Source organism: Magallana gigas, chromosome 5, assembly GCF_963853765.1.
Source record: "Magallana gigas chromosome 5, xbMagGiga1.1, whole genome shotgun sequence".
In the NCBI taxonomy this organism is placed as follows: Eukaryota; Metazoa; Mollusca; class Bivalvia; order Ostreida; family Ostreidae; genus Magallana; species Magallana gigas.
This window is the reverse complement of record NC_088857.1, coordinates 45,826,945-45,847,074: the sequence shown is the minus strand read 5'-3', so window position 1 is coordinate 45,847,074 and position 20,130 is coordinate 45,826,945. Positions and strand designations below refer to the sequence as shown.

The 20,130-nt window shown below is 30.9% G+C and overlaps 2 protein-coding genes across 3 annotated transcripts; both read right to left on the bottom strand.

Annotated features, from left to right (window-relative positions):
• Positions 1–1,295: 1,295 nt before the first annotated feature.
• Positions 1,296–8,469, bottom strand: LOC105325522 (multiple epidermal growth factor-like domains protein 10). 2 transcript variants are annotated; one of them, XM_066085842.1, is made up of 6 exons: positions 7,966–8,469; positions 7,699–7,751; positions 7,452–7,583; positions 7,123–7,243; positions 6,979–7,022; positions 1,296–6,827 (listed from the first exon to the last, which is right to left on the bottom strand). In XM_066085842.1, exons 1-6 carry the CDS (start codon positions 8,175–8,177, stop codon positions 6,376–6,378), a joined length of 1,014 nt encoding a protein of 337 aa, XP_065941914.1. In that variant the 5' UTR covers positions 8,178–8,469; the 3' UTR covers positions 1,296–6,375. The 2 variants fall into 2 exon arrangements, with proteins under 2 accessions (XP_065941914.1, XP_065941915.1); XM_066085843.1 differs by lacking the exon at positions 7,699–7,751 and having other exon boundaries at positions 7,966–8,467.
• Positions 8,470–10,423: 1,954 nt separating this feature from the next.
• On the bottom strand, positions 10,424–19,920 carry LOC105338571 (uncharacterized). The gene is made up of 5 exons (XM_066085841.1): positions 19,737–19,920; positions 19,595–19,653; positions 19,355–19,495; positions 13,240–13,351; positions 10,424–13,065 (listed from the first exon to the last, which is right to left on the bottom strand). Exons 1-5 carry the CDS (start codon positions 19,853–19,855, stop codon positions 12,789–12,791), a joined length of 708 nt encoding a protein of 235 aa, XP_065941913.1. The 5' UTR covers positions 19,856–19,920; the 3' UTR covers positions 10,424–12,788.
• Positions 19,921–20,130: the final 210 nt, after the last annotated feature.

Sequence of the window (20,130 nt, the reverse complement as noted above, 5' to 3'; positions counted from 1 at the left end):
AAGCAATTATATTTGATAGACATGGAGTTGAATAGTCAGGTCCAATTGCTCCAAAACATTCTATTTAAAACAAAAAAATGCAGAAACATAATCATAGCCTATATATTTGAAATTGATAATTTTCAATAAAACGTAAATCAAACGGAGCACATTTTTACATACTCCATTTTCATTAACAACTGTTACTTTCATTCTTATGTTCACTCAATATATCCCAATGAGCTTGAAACAAATGATACCACAGATTCTGAAACATCTGTTTCATGTTTGGATGTTTTGATATTTTACCAGAAAAAGACGTTAATGGTAACCTAACGACAAAACTATATGATAAACGTGATGATTTTAATTTTTCCATCGTCATCTTACCTTACTTATATACATACCATCATCACCTGCTTATGGGGTTTATTTTTCAAAGTTTTGTCGTTATGCAAGAGCACGCTCTACATACAAACAATTTTCTTAACGAGGTAACCTACTAACAAACAAGTTGTTGGGACAAAGATATCAAGAACCTCGAATAAAGAATTAAGACACATGATAACTGACGTTTTTCATACCGGGCTGACTACGATGTCTTCCTTTTTTCATGATTTTGACAATGAGTTCATGGCGGGTGCGACGGGTCAGCAGGGGATGCTTCCCCTCCTAGGCACCTGATCCCACCTCCAATGTACTGGAGGTCCGTGTTTGCTCAAGGTTTGTATTTTGACCATCTCACATAAATCAAATTATCAACGTTTTTTCCCTATTATGACATTTTCCTGATTTTGACATTTACCTCGATCATGATATGCCATCAACTGGTAAACCAGCTTTTGGCACCGAAACAAAAATTAACAACATGATATTATTATAATTACATTAAAAACCACGAAAAGTATCAAAATGTGTCATTGAAATGTTTACTTTACAATATTTACATTTTTCAGTGTCTTTGTCTGTGATAACCCTAGGAATCAATTCTGTGATGTATTGTCCGGTACAGTTTATCATTGATTATTTTAATATTTAATCGCACAGTTGCTGGAAATAATATTAAGGTAAGTAATAAGGAATCATTCTTTGTATATTTTGAGGTGATCGGATCAGATCTCAACTTATCATAAAGCCCATCAGGCTATATTGAATTCGATAACCCCGACCGTATTTGATAATCTCATAATGCTAAAAATGGTTCATTAATTAGTATCTTTAATTATCCAATATATCTATGACCAAAGATACATTAACACAAAATACAGAGAGTTATTCAAAAAGCTCAAGCAATAAATTGTTTAGATTTGGATTTATTTTGTAACAAAAACAGCAATTTGGAGCATAAAGAGATAACAACTATCCATGTTATGACACATAGCACAATTTGGTGACATTAACATTGTTCAATGAAATAGAGTTAATGCCTTTTTTATTTAAACGACAAATTAGAGGAAAAAATCATTTTGTTGATACGTAGATAAAACACGTTTGGATAACACAAAGTTAACGGAAATCGAATTACGAGACAATTAGAATAAAACATTTGTTCATCGTTTTAATTGTGTATTTTATTCTTTATAACATCTTATTGCAGGCGTTATAGTTGTATTCCACAAATAAAAACCGACAATTAAAAACCGTATCTAGTTTATTTAATGTCTATAATGAAAACTTACTTATTGACTCCGAGTTTTACAAAACAATAAATCTGGCCTCATTTTTGCAGGTTCATAATTTTATGATTTGACAAATACAGTTTTTGAAAATACTTTTAGTTTTTTCACCCAAATTTATGAGGAAAATACACAAAATATCAGTACCTTTCCGAGAGATTCTAACAATGACTCTGAAAAATATGTTATGAAATATTAATTTTTATAAGATAAGTACTTCGCATACTTACTGAACTATAAACAAACTTTTCAATACTAAAGTGCGAACATTAAACATTTTAGTTTTGTGACAGACGTTTTACTTCATATAATTGCAACAAATAATTTTTTGTTAGAATTAAGAGTGTTTTGCATTGAGTTACGATTGGATTTTAAAGCGTATGGTTTTTGTACTAACAATGCCTTATGTTCGCTTGATTTAAGTACTTGATGCAACACGTGTTGTACTAGATGGTTCACAGAGAAACCATCCACATTTTAAGATGCACGATATTCATGCCATACAGTGTATATATTTTGTAATCAATGTTAAGGGTACATGTCTAATAAATTAATTGCAACAATACGACATATTTCCCGGTGAAAAACATACACTGCAATAAATGTCACGATTGAAATTTCTTTCACAACAAAGGACAAGAGTGTTTTATTTTTGGAATAAAATAAAGGCACAGAACACTTTCACATACGCCTTTTTTAATAAACATTCGCTTCAAATATGATACACACAAGATGAATGACAGAGCTATTATAATGATTTCCAGACCTTTCAATTAAAGCTGCTTCGTTTTAGTGTTTACCCATCGCTGTTAATATTCGGTATTGTTCGAGTAAGTAGAGCATTTACTGCTAATCCGAAATGTATTTTTATAGAACCTGATGTACAGCTGTATGTTTAAAAACCAGACTTTACTGAGAACATTTTAGGACTTCGACATCGGCCTCCAATCGTAAGTTCGCTTACATGTTTAAACATCTCATTAATTGATTAAAGTGTAAGGTTTTTTTTCATAATTGTTTTTCGTACAAACGCAAAAGAATGCATCAAATATCATATTAGAAAACCGACATAATCAAAATATTTACAATGCATATGTAGTTGCACAAATTGGTGAGAAGTTCATGTTAACAGTTATCTTTCCCAACATCGAAGCATACTGACAGATAAAAACCAAAACAAATGTCTTTTCTCTATCTTATAAGATTTATAATAGGAAGTGTTAATCAGGAAACTAATTTCGGTGTCCTTTTTTTTAAATTTCAATATAGATCAATAATGTTTCGTTTGATATAATTTATTAAAAGTATAAATGATTTATATTTCCTATATCAATAACCACCACGTCCTATCAATAAAACACAATGACAATCTAAAATGCATTTTACTCGAAAGAATAAATTGACTGCAGATATGAATTAATTTTTCTCCTTCAGCTATAAAATAATGAAACAATATTTTATTTGATATACGATCGCTTATTACTTAACAAAAAAAAAATAATAATCGGACAATGGCTATTGCGAAACAATGTTTACATTAACACAGATTATAACGTCTTGCCGTACAGTGACACAATAATAATCAATTAAGGATCTCTACGAAAATTTTCAAATCTTAAATTTCTTTAAAAATATACAAAAATATTATGATTTTTATTTATAATCAAATTGTGTTGGATGAACTGCTAGCCTTTTGGTGACGTTTTATATATGACATATTGTGTTGGATGAACAGCTAGCCTTTTGGTGACCTTTTATATATGACAGTGTCAGTTTTACTCGTATTATTTGCATAGGAGACAAAACATTTTGTAGATTATTTTTATTTTTTCATTTATTCGGTATGCAAGAGCATGCTCTACATACGAACAGTTTCTTAATCTGATGCGGCAAGCTACTATAACAAACAAGTTGTTGGAACAAGAATATCAAGAACTTCGATTAAAATGATCTTTCGCAGCATTGTTAAGGCTTACTATGAACTTTCAACAGATTTAAACGTTCATAAAATAATACATCTATCATTACAATCTATTAATGTAAAGTTATTTGATCATGACATAAGTTAGGTATTAGTTGAAACAGTATAGTAAATGCTATATTGTATGACACTTAGTGTGCAGTCACGTGATATAATTCTCCCGAATGGAGGTCATTAACAACTTTCAATATAACAAGGGCATACCCTTATTCAGATTGAAAATTTAAATAAAAATTAAAAGGACTATATATGATAAGGGCCTAAAATGGCCCCCTAAAATTAACATCATCATTTTACTATCATTCTTTGTTTTCTCAGTACAGATATTTATGTGATGTGTTTACATAACATTAATTTTGATTCAAGTGCCCACAATTTAGAAATATGACATTGTAAAGATAACCTTTTCCCGCCATTTTTGCATTTTTAGCGTAAAACAGCTTGTTTTCAAGCAGTTTTTCCTTCCGAAAACATAGAGCGCATTCTTGAACAAATAAAATATTTTAATCAGAGATGTACCTAGCCAAGACTAATAAGTGACAAAAATATTTTTCTTGTTCAAGCATGCGCTCTGTATTTCCCATTCGTAAATAGATAAGAAAAATGTCAGTTTTTGGCTGATTTTGATTGAATTATAGAAATGGCGTCACTTCTGACGTCATATACTGCCAGTGTGTGCAAATAAATCAAATAAATAGATGAAAAATATATTTTATATCAACTCTTCTAAAAAATTAGTAAACATTTTATTGTAGCCGAAACACTTTAAAAATGGCGAATTATGGGGGCCAAATTTAACTCTTATCATATATAGTTCTTTACTTATCTAGTAGATTCTAAAAAGTGCTTCTGCTTCGTAGAGAATTCATCCTCTATAAGAATACATGTAAATATAAAATAAATGAGCTCGGGTTGAATTTGTTGTGACCTTGGCTTAATATTTCACTTATTTATTAATTCATTCTACAGAATGTACCGAAGCAGCAGCAGTTCTCATTAAAATAATCATTCTTTCAATTTATACCAGAAAGATCGTAATGATCTGTTAAGTTATGCGATTGTAAATAGCTGATTTGGATGTGTCAAACACATCGAACTTTTACGTTAAACACGCTAGAGAAAAAAAAATGATAAACGCTTGAAAAAATAATTACATGCTGAATCAAAACAAGCATAATGAATAGGATTTAATGGTACAATATTTGTTTTAAGATAATGCTCAGTTCATTTATGAAATTTTTATTCCCATGTTAAAAAATAGATTGTTTCGTCTCTCTCTCTACACATATCGCTATGCATCAAAATTTACAATATGACGTCACATCGCCAGTTCCATCGCGATGAGTCAGTTGTTTATTTTTAACGTTGTTGGACTTAATTGACTACAAAGTTGCATGCAGAGGTAATTTTTATGTAGTTTAATGTGTTTGTTCCCATAAAAATCGGGAGTTATTTTATTTTTGGGCATTTTTGATTACTTGTTTTTTCATGTGATGTCATAGTTAACATTTCCCATACTTTCTGGTAGACACGATCACAAAGTAGACCTGCGTTACGCAAGTTCTGTGGTCAATATAATGACCTTGTTAGCATGTACAATGATTCATTAGGACACATGCTGATTGACGTTTTTAATATCTGATAGACCATTATTTAGACACTGGACTGACTACGGTTTCTTCCGTTTTTCATGATCTTCAACATAAGCACATGGCGGTTACGACCGGCCAGCAGGGGATGCTTACTCCTCCTTGGCACCTGATCATACCTCTATCTTTTTAGTGGTCCGTGTTGCTCAACTTGGAATTTATATTTTGCTTTATGGATTTTTGACGTGGTTGACATTTTATTATTGTCATTTTTGATTCATTATAACCAATACTAAACCAAAAGCAATCAACATTAATCAACATCTCTTAGGTTGATATTTTATGTATCTCTTGTGCAATGTTTTTATTTGTTTAAATCATTCAAATTCAATTGGAATATTTTTACTATTTACAATTGCTTAACTTTTGTTTAATTGTATGCAATAGAGAGTCGTGTTTCAATTTGATATTCATAGTATAATAAAAATATCAACATGTTAATGTAACCTTAATACAACAAAAAAGACACATAGTTATCTAGTCATTAGAAAAACAGCCCAATATATTATTAAGATCAATGGCATTATATATAAGTTCTAAAAAACAGGAAAAGAAACTTAAATTTAATAAACTGTCGTGACTGGAACATCCTAGAAATCCGGAAGATATTTCGTCAAGACTTAAAATTCTGCAAGGGTTTTCTAGTGCTTTCGATACTTTTAGATCGAGCTAGAGTGTCTAATAAACATGGTTTTCAGATGTTAGTGAGATTCACGACCACGTGTTAAACTCAGATAAACAATAATTACCAGGAAGATTGCGCTATATGTAAGCTATATTTAAAAATTATAAGCGGAAATTAAAATCTGAGATTAAAATCACATTTTTCGATCTATGACATTTTGGCAGAATAAAGTTTTTCACCCAGTTTTCCATGTTTGCATTAAATCAAATAAATATTTTGAGTTTAAAAGCAATGGGGTTGTTAGTTGAGTAGCAAGATTATCGAATGCGATTTATACAACGAACAAGTGCATGCAATTGTCAATAAAATTATATTTTATTTATTTACTAGCTGTTTTTTAAAAATGGAAATGAATCTTATTACAAATAACTATATAAGAACGCATGTAGGTTTGTGGCTTCACAGCTATAAATGCGCTATCAAAATATTTCCATTGTTTTTATCCACTTTGGAATTATAGCATTGATTAATTCCTACATTATTATACACCCCCGATGTATCAACAGTTATGTCTGAGCACGATTTTGACATCCGTTTATTTCTCTTTGTATTTTGGGAGAGGCTTACATAGCAGTCGTCCTCTGGAAATTCAGACAATGTTACAAGCGGCTGTTTACTCTTAAAACGTGCATCGATTGCGCTGTAACATTCTTCACCCATCTCACTCATTGTTTTGCTTGATGTACGCTCTTTGCAGAACAATCGGTTATACTCTGTTGAGTTTATTCTGTTTGGTGTCGTTTCCTTGTTGCTCTTTCCGTTGCCATCGAGAAGCATTCTTGATTCGCGAATGTCATCGTAATTTTCCTGAATTATATCCTGTATACTCGGAACTGTGAATAAATCCACTTGAAACCCTTTAATAAAGAGTTTTCCATATTTTTTTTACACCAGTTATTTAAATCATTTAGCAAACAATTACAAAATTATTGATTGTTTTTTGGGGGGAAAAAGAAAATATACTCGTGATGTGTTAATCTCATATTAATGAAACAAAATAACAATTACCTTCTCTTTTTTCAGCGGATTTAGGTTTGTATAACATCTTACGCCTGAAAAAAATATACAGTACAAAAGCTTCGCAGTTATTATGCACCATACAACTGTTTTGACTACCTTAAAAACATAGAGCTTCATTATATTTTCTCTTACCATCTGTAAAACATCACACCGATGAATAACAAGGCCATTGAAAGCAAGACAGATCCAGATCCAATCACACACAGAAGCAAAGTGTCTATACATTTGTCTTTACATTCTTTGTTGATATAATCTAATGAAATTAATGTTATTTCAGTTCTCGGCATTCGTTTTAGTAATTATTTAGAATAAAACTTAAAATCAACCGAAGCTTTATGAAATGAACTGCATGATAAAAGTTAAGTCATTGAAAAAAAAATTTGCATTGCTAATCGTTTTTTAAAAGTTTTAGCTATTTCTTAGATTTTTTTGATTTTTTCAAACTTGCAAATGGAACTTACCAATCGTTTGACAGCCAGTGTATTTATTGCAGGATTCATGATTCTGGCACTCACACGTTTCTCTGCATCGGTATCCGTATGATGTATTATGACATGGTTCTGAGCAGTTTAACCCAAATGCCCCGAAACATTCTGTTGAAAAATATTTTATAGATACAAATTTAGTTTATATATACCTAGATGTAAATCAATAGAAGTAGGCATGTAATTTCACGCACAAATTACACACTTAATAAATAAATCGAACCTATACATTTTCCATGGTGCCAATAATATCCAGTACAGCAATGAATATCTCCACTGAAAGATTTCCATTTAAAACATATTTATTCACCATATACTCAGAGATAGTACCAACAAAACATTATCAATATCGATAAAATAACCGAAACAATAAGTTTAAATTATTTATTCTTTAAATGAAAAACGTAAATCATCATATGACTAAAGTATGACGCATTCCAAATTAGCAAAATTAACAGGGATTAATATGAAATAAATAAATATAACTTACTTTGTCTCTGGACATACATGATCTTGAGAAATATTTTTATCTTTTTGTCCTTGTACAATCTGTTGTAACACCAACATTATTGTTGCACATTTCGCCATGTTTATGTTCAAAATAATCATTTTACTAGATAATCCGCTTTTGGTTTTACTTGTTTGTGATGTTTTCCTTGTTTTCTCATCCCAATTTATCGTTTTTAAACCGTTAATACTCATCTATAAATATACGTGACCAGAGATCACGTGGTTTGTTCAATGGCATACGACCAACATGGTAACGATTCATGCGAGATTTTCTAGTCAAAAGACAGGTTGGCTCTTTGTTGGAATGTACAACAATTTCTATGAATTTGAAAGTAAAGCAAAGTTTTAAAACATGTTGAAGTTATGGAACTAGAAAATGTTAATAGAATGATCATATACGTATAATAATTATTTGCTTTCTCTTTTGTTAAACGTTTTGATAGGCTAAAGCAAACCTGTACTTTATGCACACTGTATTCACCTGAAGCCTTGCAGTTGAGATATCCAAGATGACCGCTATTTCTTAAAGATATCAAAAAATAATTATGTTCATCTTTATGAAATGTCATGTTTTGACTTTACTTTGTGATACCCTGGCGGTGAGAGATTTAGACAAACTGATGAAGATTGATATGCGTATATATCTATTTACTCAATTTATAAATCAAATTGTATTTAGGAGAGCTGGATGGTCGGGGGCATTTAAAGACTACATCATTGTCATTGAGATAAAGAGCACTTAACAAAGAAAATTATAAAGTTAAAATGTTTAGATATTACACTTCATGGATAAATATATCATATCTAAAATTTTAATGTAAATCTAATAGGTAATTTGTTGAACAATTAGCCCTGTTAAAGAAAACAGGATGTTCAAACAAATATCGATCTAAGACAAAATTGCATTGTTCTCAGTTTTAAAACGACCTAGAAATATCTTTATGAATATGACAAAATTTCTGTCATGCAGCACGTTAACAAGATTCTTGAATAATCACTTAACGTATTTTATTTGATAACTCCGTTCAAATCTATATTTGAATACTTCTTCAGTTTAAGCGGTTTTATGAAAAAACCTCGATAAAATCTTGGCTGTGAAGTTAATATTTAAGAACATCCAATGGTATTTTCAACACTTCAATTTTCAACACTTCAATTTAAATGTACGCCAGATTTAAAAATAATGTGCACAAATAAGTAATAAGTAATTAAGGTCTTCCGTTTCCAACGGAAGACCTTAATGTTATTGCTTTGTTTCTTTTTCCCTTTTAATATTTTTTTCTTACGCTTCCTTTGTACAAGCGATTTCTTGAAAACGACTCAACCGATTTTCGTGAAAATTTCATATCTTGTAGATATTGATAAAAATCATATACATGATTTATTTATTTTAATGACGTTTTTTCTGTTCGTGAGATATTGACGTTTTAACAATTTTCAGAAGGTCTGCTGGCTTGGCCTGTTATCTCTTCTTAAACGAAAAAAGAGTTCAAATTTTCAGGGATTGAAGAAGAATGAATGTAGATGTCTAAAGGCATATTTGATTATTTGGTTTCAAAGGCGTAGAAGCTCGCCTAGACCTGAAAATTAGGTTAAAAAAACGACGTGATTTTTAATGGTTTTCGATCTCTATCTCCTTTCTTGAAAATATTTTAACATAACATATATAGCAAATAAAATTTATGTTTCAAAGAGCTTTTGTTTGATATCAAGAAAAAGGTGCTGGTCCCTCAAATTAGGGGCCAAAAGGGCTACAAAGTTCCTCTTCAATAGCACTTTACTGAGAAATATTTTGTGATATGTTTAAGAAGCAAAAATGTTCATCTTTCATTTAAAATAGTAAAAATCATAAAAAAAATTTCATGCGTTACGTAATTAGGGGTTTTCAGAGGCCAGATGTCCAAACTTTGATTAAATATATCACAAAAAGTACTGATATTTTGAAAAGCAAAATAGAATAAACGGTTCTAAAAATGATGTTATAAACAATATTCATACAAGTTTCGTTATCAGGCCCTAATAAGGAGATAAGGGGCCGGCCCATAAAACGCCTATCCCAGATAGCTCAAATACAGTAACGAGGTTCTAAACAATTGTTGAACAAAATATGTTTAAAGGAAGTGAACATAACAATATTATCAAGGGCCCAAATTTGTCTGTTTGATGTATATAATGATATCTGAAAACTATTATACACAGCTTTCCCCAGTAAAAAGATATACCACTTAGAATAACTAATTCATGAAATCCATGAGCGCTGTCATATTCTTAAAATCATTACTTCCCTGCTTGGTTATCTCTAGGCATCTAAGAGAGGACAGCACCGATGCTGACGTCAGTGAGACACATTGCATTTTTACACACGCTTAGTAACAGAGATAAAATGTCACCATCAAAATGTAAATTGAAACTTGAAATGGATGTAAAGAGGTGTCATTTTGAAACACGGTATATGGAGAAAGATTTTGGATCTCAAAATGATCCATTTTCATTACCAATTAATGTTAAATGTAACCAGAACGGAATGTCCTGGATCAGTGTTATTGTGACCTTTTTTTCTTGCACTCAGGAATTTCTAAATTTGTTGTTATGAGTTTGAACATTATGTGTGCTACATAAATGAGCACAAAAGGTGTATTGTTCAGCATCCTGATTTTTAAAATGTGACTTAGTTCTGTTTTTCTTCTGACAGCATTAACAGAACCGGCATAGGTATCATCTAGATCTAATCAAAGATAAAACCAAATCAGATAGGAAGATTTTAAGAGCTATATTAAAATAAAAATAAAGGTAAGAAACTCCACAAAGAAAATGAAATTACATTTTTACATTTTTTGAAATCTACAAAGAGCATTTTATTCATGTAAAGACTGACTGCCACATCTCCGAACAAACATCTGGAATGTCATGGTCTCATATTTCACAAATTATCTATTCATTTTTCTGCAAAAACCATGTATAGTTAATTACCTAAGGTTCAGTTATAGAAATATACTGAATCATTGTCCTCTCAGGACAATACAAAATTCTGCTGCACATCTAGGCATAATTTTTCTTTGTATTTTTTATGAACTCCGTATAAACATTGACCCAGTTCTATCATTTACCAAGTCACCAGCAGCATTGTGGCTTATCTACGTCAGAGAACAGATGCATGCTGGGGGGAAATGGACTACCTCCATTAACCTTTCACTGAGAGTGTTAAATTGATCAACTCTCATGATAGAAATAAACAAAAACGTTACAAACATCATTTCTAAGTTTCAAAAGCCTTTTAAAATTAAGCAACAATTAATTTTTTATATCCTTTAACATCAAAAGACCTTTCATTTGATCTCAATAAAAAGGGACTGGCCCTTCAATTTAGGGACCAAAAGGGTTCTAAAGTCTTTCTTCCATAGCACTTTACTGAGAAATATTTTCTGATATGTTTAGGAAGCAAAAATGTTCATTTTACATCCTATATGGAACTATACCTTATAAAAACTTTATCAAGCGTTAGGTTATTAAGAATTTTAAGGGGCCGGCCAGAAGTCAAAAACATCGATCAATCATATCGCGAAAAATAACATATATTTTGAAAAGCATTATGGAATAATAAATGCTTAGAATGATGCTTAAGTCAATATTCAACCATCAAATTCTGTCATATGGCCCCAGTAAGGAGATAAGGGGTCAGCCCCTAAAACGGTCTTTACGAAATAGCTCAAGAACGGTAACGAATTTCTAAACACTTGTTGAACAAAACATGTTTAATATCAAAAGCCGTTTCATTTGATATCGAGAAAAAGGGGCTGACCTTTCAATTTAGGGGACATAAAGGCTCTGAAGTCTTTCTTTTATAGCACTTTACTGAAAAATAATCTGTTATATGTTTAGGAAGCAAAAATGTTCATCTCACATTTATTTAACAATAAATTATAATTATTTTAGCATACATTCCGTAATTCGAGGTTTTAAGGGGCCATAAATCCAAAACTATGATAACATATCTCAAACAGAACAAATATTTTAAAAAGCATTATTTTGAAAAGCAAAATAGAAGAAAAGATGCTAAGAATGATGTTCCTAACAATATTCAACAATCAAAATTTTGTTATGTGGTCCCAATAAGGAGAAAATGATTAAATATCAAAGTCGAGGTCATATTACCTTCAAAACATCGTACGGAAGACCTAGTTGCTCGTGTCTAGTTTGTTATATATTTTTTCAATAACGTTTTTTTCTAATTAACATTCCAATGCATATACGTAATTATATTTTACAACTTATATAATTAAAGATAAGAATGTTGTCCGCTAGGGTATTGAGTTGACATCAACTTTCTTTCTCTAATGAATAAATATTACGTTTTACTTTTCTATCATACCAATATGAAATGGCATTAAGTCAACATAGAGGGCTTTGTTATTATCAAAAATCTGAGGCACCCAATAGTTTTTAATATTGATTTATGTGACATTTTCAAATTTAGAAAACAGTGTTTTATCATTAGAATTTGAAAGTTTTTCTACAGTTACTGAGTATGTTTCAGGAAGATTAATGTCCTGAATTGCCATTTCGACCCAGATTTAAGACTACATAACGTTTAACGAAGTTAAGTCATACTAGCTTTGTTCTTATGAAATACTAATAACTGTCAACATATTTATTGTTTATTATTATTTCATTCTTCTAATACGTATGGTTTAATCTAGGTACACTTATTTCAATAATTCTTTCAGCTTCTAAATAGTTTTACGTTTCTCTGATTCTCTGGTTTTAAGAAGAAAATAAAACTCCTACATCTTCATGGTTTAGTCTTTAGTGTCTATTGTGTAGTATATTTTGGTCCTTTGTCGTGCTATACTCATCGGAACAGATATCTACCATCGCAGCTTTTGGGAACTGGATATGGTTGTATTCGTTACACGTTTCATGTCCAGAGGTCCCACATCTGTCTAAGGGCTGATCGTCATCGATCTCGTGGTTTCCTATATTATTTCCATGCTTTTTAATTTTTCTCTCGGAATGGTGTACACGCGCTTTAAAACTTCCCAGATTTGTTATCATAAGATTTTGTGTCCACTTCAATCTTTTCCTGGTTTAAATATGATAAAAATGAAAGAAATCATCATCAGTAGAATTTTTTTTTGCAAGATCTTTAAAATGAGAACATTAAAAGCAGAAAAAAATGTCGAAATTTATGTTAATAGACGTATTTGAAAAAGAAGAGCTGAGCGGCATTTTATCAAATGAATATTTTATGAATTACCTCATTGCACAAGTGATGCAGATAACCGAAATGAAGCCTTGAACACATAATAAGCCAATCAACAACTGCCAACTGAGGTTTTCTTGCTCTACTGGTCGCTGCCTCTCTATAACTATTTATATACCAAAAGTTAATATAGTGTCACCGTAAAGTAGAATACATTTTTTGGGTAAGTGTAAATATAACTAAGAAATGAAACAAACAACTTCCAACCGAAGTATATGTTATATTTAATCTGGAAAGAATTCTTAAAAGTGTATTTTCGACTGTTTCTTGTTTGTTTTGGGGGGATATAGGCCACTCCGGTTCGAACTTGAGTACACAAACGAGTTGGACATCCCATGACTGGAATCGAGATTTTGCAAACACTTGGTTTTTAACCGAACGGCCGAGGTTTATAAGTAATTGTCCTAAAGGAAAAATATCAACATAAATGCACTTTAATTTTTTTAAATTAGGTTGTTTAGATTTTAGTTTTAATATAAAATGGCATTCTTTCACAGAGAACTGTTCTATACATTTGCATTGGATATGGGGTTAATAATTTGATCAAGACCTTGGGTACAATCGAATTCGACGTTTGTCATGAATATATATAACTAAATATAATTTTCTTTTTAAAGTCTATTAAAAACATTCATAAATAGCCAAAGAGCCTGAAGTACACTTCATTTTTAAGGACAGATTTATCTTTTAAAGCAATAAAATTACAAAACAAATCTATTGACATGGTCAAAACAATCAATCGTACGATATATATATATATATATATATATATATATATATATATATATATATATATATATATATATATATATATATATATATATATATATATATATATATATATATACACACACACACTGGAATGGTTAAAGGAAACACACTAATTTCGTTATATGTTTGAATTGTAGCAAGTGTGTCAGAAACTGGGACAATTCAAAAACTAAATAGCGATGAAAACTTGTTTTAAGGAAATAAGATCTAGAGGAGAGTGCTAAAATAATATTTTTCTGCCATTTAAAATCAGTGTAAGTAAATTTAGATCTTTGTTGAAATTTTATCTTAAACAACATATTGTTGTGTGAGATACATATGCATTTCAAAAAGAAAAAAATTACATAATCAGTCCCAAGACATTTATTCAGCACATGTGGACGCTTTTTAATAAAAATGCACATACCTGTGGTAAAAGTGCAATTGAAATCAATGAAAATACAAATTTTCCAAGGTATCATCATTAACACATCATCGTTTTTTGACTCGGAAAAATTCACAGAAACGATAACAGATTCCTTACGGAGATTTAAATAATGTTGACATCATTTCTCCATTTGGAAGTCACACGAAATACCTCGCACAATTTTTTAACGTTATAACCCGAGTACCTTCATGTCTATTGCAATGCAGAACCCTCTTAGACCTATTGATTTTAGCTGTGTATTGAAACCTTACAAGCTAGATAGGGCGTTTCAATGGGAAAATATTGGGATTTTTTTTTATACATTTCACTGAAAATCGTTTGTACCTTGAGGTATTAATTTGAGAAATTGTACTGCGTAAATATTTTGGACAGAATATGGCAAGGAAGGAGTCTTTTCTGGTTTTTGCCTTGTCAAAAATAAATTTGGTTAAATGGTCATTAGATCAAGATAAACGAAGATTAAAATATGTTGCATGTCTTTTTTTTCATTTTATACAACTTGGCAAGGAAACAGTACTCAAAGTTTGTAATCTTACAAGGACTATATTTTTGGCGGAGCAATGTCTTAGGGGGATATCAGGTTTTTGCAATTCAGAATTCCTGTAGATTTAGCATTTTTTAAAACAATAACATTTATTTAGCAACTTATGTAAACTTATGATAAGGTACTTGGGTTTCATAATACATTATAAAATATGAGATGATTTGCATATCAATTTATATTTTTTATTAGCTTTTTTAAGCAATCACTCTGAAAATAGTTTTGTGTGAGAAAAATTACTAAAATCGACATTGCTCTCTTATTAAATGTTAAATATACAACTGTTTTATCTTTTCTGTCAATTTATATTTTTATATAAGGTCTTCATAATATGTAAAAATCAGAACTATATTAATATCGGAAGCATACACAAAACAATCAACATATATTCAAAACTTAAGAAAATTAGAGGAAATGCGAGCTAAGCAATATCAATTTTAGTTTAATTATTCATTCCAATATAGTAGTATAGGCTGATAGACAATCTAATATTCTATCATTTCACTAAAGAATAGAAACTTCATATCTTTAACAGATGTTTACATAACTGCGTGTAACTACGTCTATTTTTATCCTCCTTCAAGTTGAGGAGAAAGGTAGTGACCTTGACCTGACCTTGATGCAAACAAAAGATGGTCAAATTTGATAAAACTGATAAAATCATTTGGTTACATGATATGTTTGACTTTTTCAAAACGAATTTCTTAATATAAGAAGTATGTCTGATAACGAGAAGACTCCTTCCTTAAGTAATTATTGATCAGGATGTATCTACTTTGCATTAGCATGACAGCTGATTCAAATATCCAACTTTATGTTGCACTATTGTTTAATAAGTTATCAAATCTCTTTAAAAAATTTAATATTTATAAATTGTAGTTGTAAAAAAAGTTTATATTGTCTATTAATTCAAAGCCAGTTCTGAGGATAAAACACTAATATCTTTTCTTTACCGAGTATAAAAAGTTTGAAAATGCCCAACAATAATGTGAAAGATAGACCATGTGATTATAACCTTTTCCTGACATGTCAGATGTTTGCAATAAACTTAACTACTCACTATCTCATTGCAAAAAAATGTTAAATAAACGAAAATAATAATTTCAAAAAAAAAATACATTACCTAAAAAAAAACCACAGAGTTGAACTATAATAAATACCTTACAGACAAAGATGATTAAATATAGATACATATGTAATGAACAAACAATTCCCAACAGATGGTGTAAGGAAAGTGGCATTAAAGAATCCATGTTTTATTTTTTTGAAAAAGGAAACAATAAATGATGAACAGGTGGGGGTGATATTAGGTTCTACAGTATTTGTATTGAGTTATGAAAAATGATACAAGTATTTACATTATTGCATCAATGGATTTGAAAGTAGAAATTAAGGTAAACTTTAAAACATCGTTATGCAAATTGGCAATATCTAAATAAACTGAATTTTTTTTAACATTTCAATTGACTATTGTAACAATCACTTGTATACTAGCACCAGGCTAGCTTCGTGGCCCTTTGATTTTGTAAGACGGGTTACCCATAAGTCTTTGCAAATGCGCAGTCAGGTAGAACCACTGAAACCTGAGGCGTGTTCAGCAGAGAGAGCGCCCGCCAGCGCTCGCCAAAATTTGTGTTGCGGGTATAGGGAATTTTGGCGAGCGCTCGTGAGCACCCGCTCTGTTGAACAGGCCTCTCATTCCCGGGTTGGCTGCCGTGTAACGAGACACGATTTTGAGGGCAGCTCTTGTTTGCTGTACTGAGCGATATTGCAGCATGCATTGTTCAGGAACCATGTTATAAGTGGGCACGGATAGCAGACCGTGGTAAGTATATGTTATCAGTTATATTCAGTATTTTTGTGTTTTCGACTAGTAATCCTTGTTTATTGAGCTAAATATAACATTGGCCAGCGTTCACCTGTTAAACTTACCTGTGTGAGCAGTCGAGCGTATCTTTTGCGTGGAAGTTTAAATACCAGTTTTATACTATCGGTAAAGCCCTGTATTAGAATTGTATAGCTTTGAACGTTATTCTATACGTATTTTTTGTATTAGATAAAACTTGCTGATTTATTTAAATGTCTTGGGCGGAAGTGATTCTCCGGAACTTATTGACCGGAAGTGTGCGCCATTTTTATTTTGTTATTATTTACATGTTGCTATGAAACATAGCTTTGTTTACATATTAGTGACAGACACTTATCATATGATTATTTTATTCAAGTATCATCATATCTTGCCACACTCAGGTTGCCTACATGTACTAATTACTGTAATAAATTGTAGCGTGTTGACTTGGTCGTACAACAGTGAAGGTCCAGTTGGGATAACCACCCCAATGTTTAACACCACTACGGTACCTAAGTTCCAGGACTACAGCCCTGAAGGATTCCACGGTGGGGATACTGGAGAGAAGTGAAGTCTACTCCGTGACATCGGCGATGATTTGAAATAAAAGCAGATATCCGATCGAGATAAGTGATCGCGTGACTTGGAACACGAGTGATATGATATTACGTGATTGATATGTGAACAGTTGAAAATAAGTTTTGGAGTGGCAACCATATTAAGAACTTAAAGAAAACTAATATATACCGGTTCGTCTGTCTGTCAAAAGGTTTTTTTTTCATATTCATAGATAGTATTTTTTTTATAAGTTTGTTAAAGTAGGGTTATTAATTACTGCAAATTGAATGAGCATGGGGTGTGAGCGAGTATGGGTGTGAAAGTGTTTTTGTAGATATATTTTATTTGTTCTTTTGTAAATAAAATTATAAACCTGAGATTGTCTTAACTGTTATTTGGAGAACGTCTGGCTCATCCACGTTACAACTATTATTTAGAATTATTATCACTTAGTTACAAATTTTATAACAAGCTCGTTGCTCTTTTTATACTCTGCATCCTTTCAAAATTTGTATTATTTATCCTGAGAATTTATTTTAAAAAGTTCTGATTTTATAAGCGTAAAACAGCTATTTGATAAGTACAAATGTAATTCTGTTATAGTATTTAAGTCTGTATATGATTTTAATAAGTATAAAAATATATATGAACAATTTATAGAAATTCAATAACTACATGTCTCCGTGTAATTTATCAACTTAAATTAAATCTAATTCTACAATGGTAAGTTTAAAACTGCAACAACACATTTTATGTAATAAGAAAAACTAAAAGCAAAAAGGGACAAATACGGTACTTGCTATTCTATGATCGCGACAAAATATTGGAAGTAATATCAGAAGTAATTTTGATAGTATTATGTTAGTCACCAAATACCTGAAAGCTTTTATGAAAAACGGAGATTTGTTGATGTTACATAATGTTAAGGTTTGATAGCATCAAAAAGAAAAACGGATACAGGATGCAGACAATCTTGCAAAAATACCATATAACAGCAATCGTCCCACACTACCCACCCTGTCCTAATTATGGATATTTAAAAGCAATGTTGATGTGAAAAGCATTGCCCAGAAAGTACTTAAACAAGGAAAGTTTTACAGCCCCTTTTCAAATTCTGTAAAGTACATTTCTCATTTTTAATCTATTAAGATAGAATGCGTTGTATAAATGGAAAAAATTGTTTTGAATGTAGAATTCAGTAAATTACGGTAGATGCTAGAAAAAATATAAGTCGTTTATTTGATAAAAAGCGGAAAAAAAGAAATATGTGTGTTATATAAAAGGACATAGTGACGCACAAACCGATAATTTAGCTAATATCGAATTTTCTACAATTTCCACATTTCTTATATAAAAGATGAACTACTTAAAAATAAAAGTATTCGAAAGTAAATAAATCAAATTAAAAAGAGAAAAGGAGAATTATGCGTTGGGCCAATACAATAATATTGAGTTTTTCTTCCGCGTCATAGTCACACAAGCACAGGGGAATATAAACACTGCAACGTGTCATACATCATGAGCCATTAGTCATTCATTGGACCCGATGGCTTTAAGATCTATATACTTATCAAGATGACACTCTGTATAAATACATATTTATTACAATAGGCATTGGACAGCTTCAAATTCCAATTCTTTTCTCCGTGTGTAATTCCCACAGTAGGTAATTTTAGATAGAAATCGTATTACGTGACACTAAAATAAATGCCTAAAACAACTCGTTTTGTATAAATGTAAAATCTTTGGACGAGTTTTAATGACTTGTAAACTAACAGCTGATGACATGATCTGTGAAACCTTCCGTATGATGAAATTTCCTATATTTCTTATTTCCGTTGTCATGATAAAATTTATATCATCTATTTTGAGTCACCGTGTCACTTTAATCTCAGATGTAGACACAGCAAAAATGAATCAAAAGAAAATTAGAATGACAATTATTGTTAGATCAAACTCTTACCACACGTGTAGTTTGATATACAGCCAACAAACTGATTACAAGTATCTTTTACAGAACAATTACATCTTGTTCTACATCTTGGTCCATAAAATCCTGGCGGACAGGGAACACTGCAGTTTTCTCCGAAATATCCAATGCACTCTAATTGAAAAAACAGTATTTCAAAATTGAAAAAAAATTATAAATATTTCAAATTATGTCTTTATACAATATCAAAAAATCAAAGAAAAATTTGGCTACCTGTGCATGTTCTGTTTATAAGTCGAAAGCCAGTACAACATCGTGTAGAGTTGGTAGACCTATATAAAAAGATTTACTTATTATTAAATATATATAATAAGGATAGATTTATATGAATACTAATTTAATGCTGCCCACTTACTTTTCAATTACACAATCCTGTTGGCCTCTGGATATCACAATAGTAAATGCAAAAATAACTACTAGGCATAAATACAGATGAATTTGATGACGGTTTATCACATCTTTTTCCATGTTCATCCTAAACGTGTGTTACATATATAAGGCTGTGTATTAAAAACCCTTCTCAACCACAATTTAGAATAATAGAGATGAACAAGCAAATACAATAAGGAAGTAAAATCTGAACAAGGAAGAAAAATTCTAATAATTAAGTCAAAAGGAACCATGGCAGCACATATTGTTGCCTAGCTGCAATAAGGTATCCCTCTCCGATTTTTGAATATCTGATGTTTACTGGAGAGGGGTATAATTACATCGGATCTCCGTAATTGTGCAAATGTTTTTAATGCAGC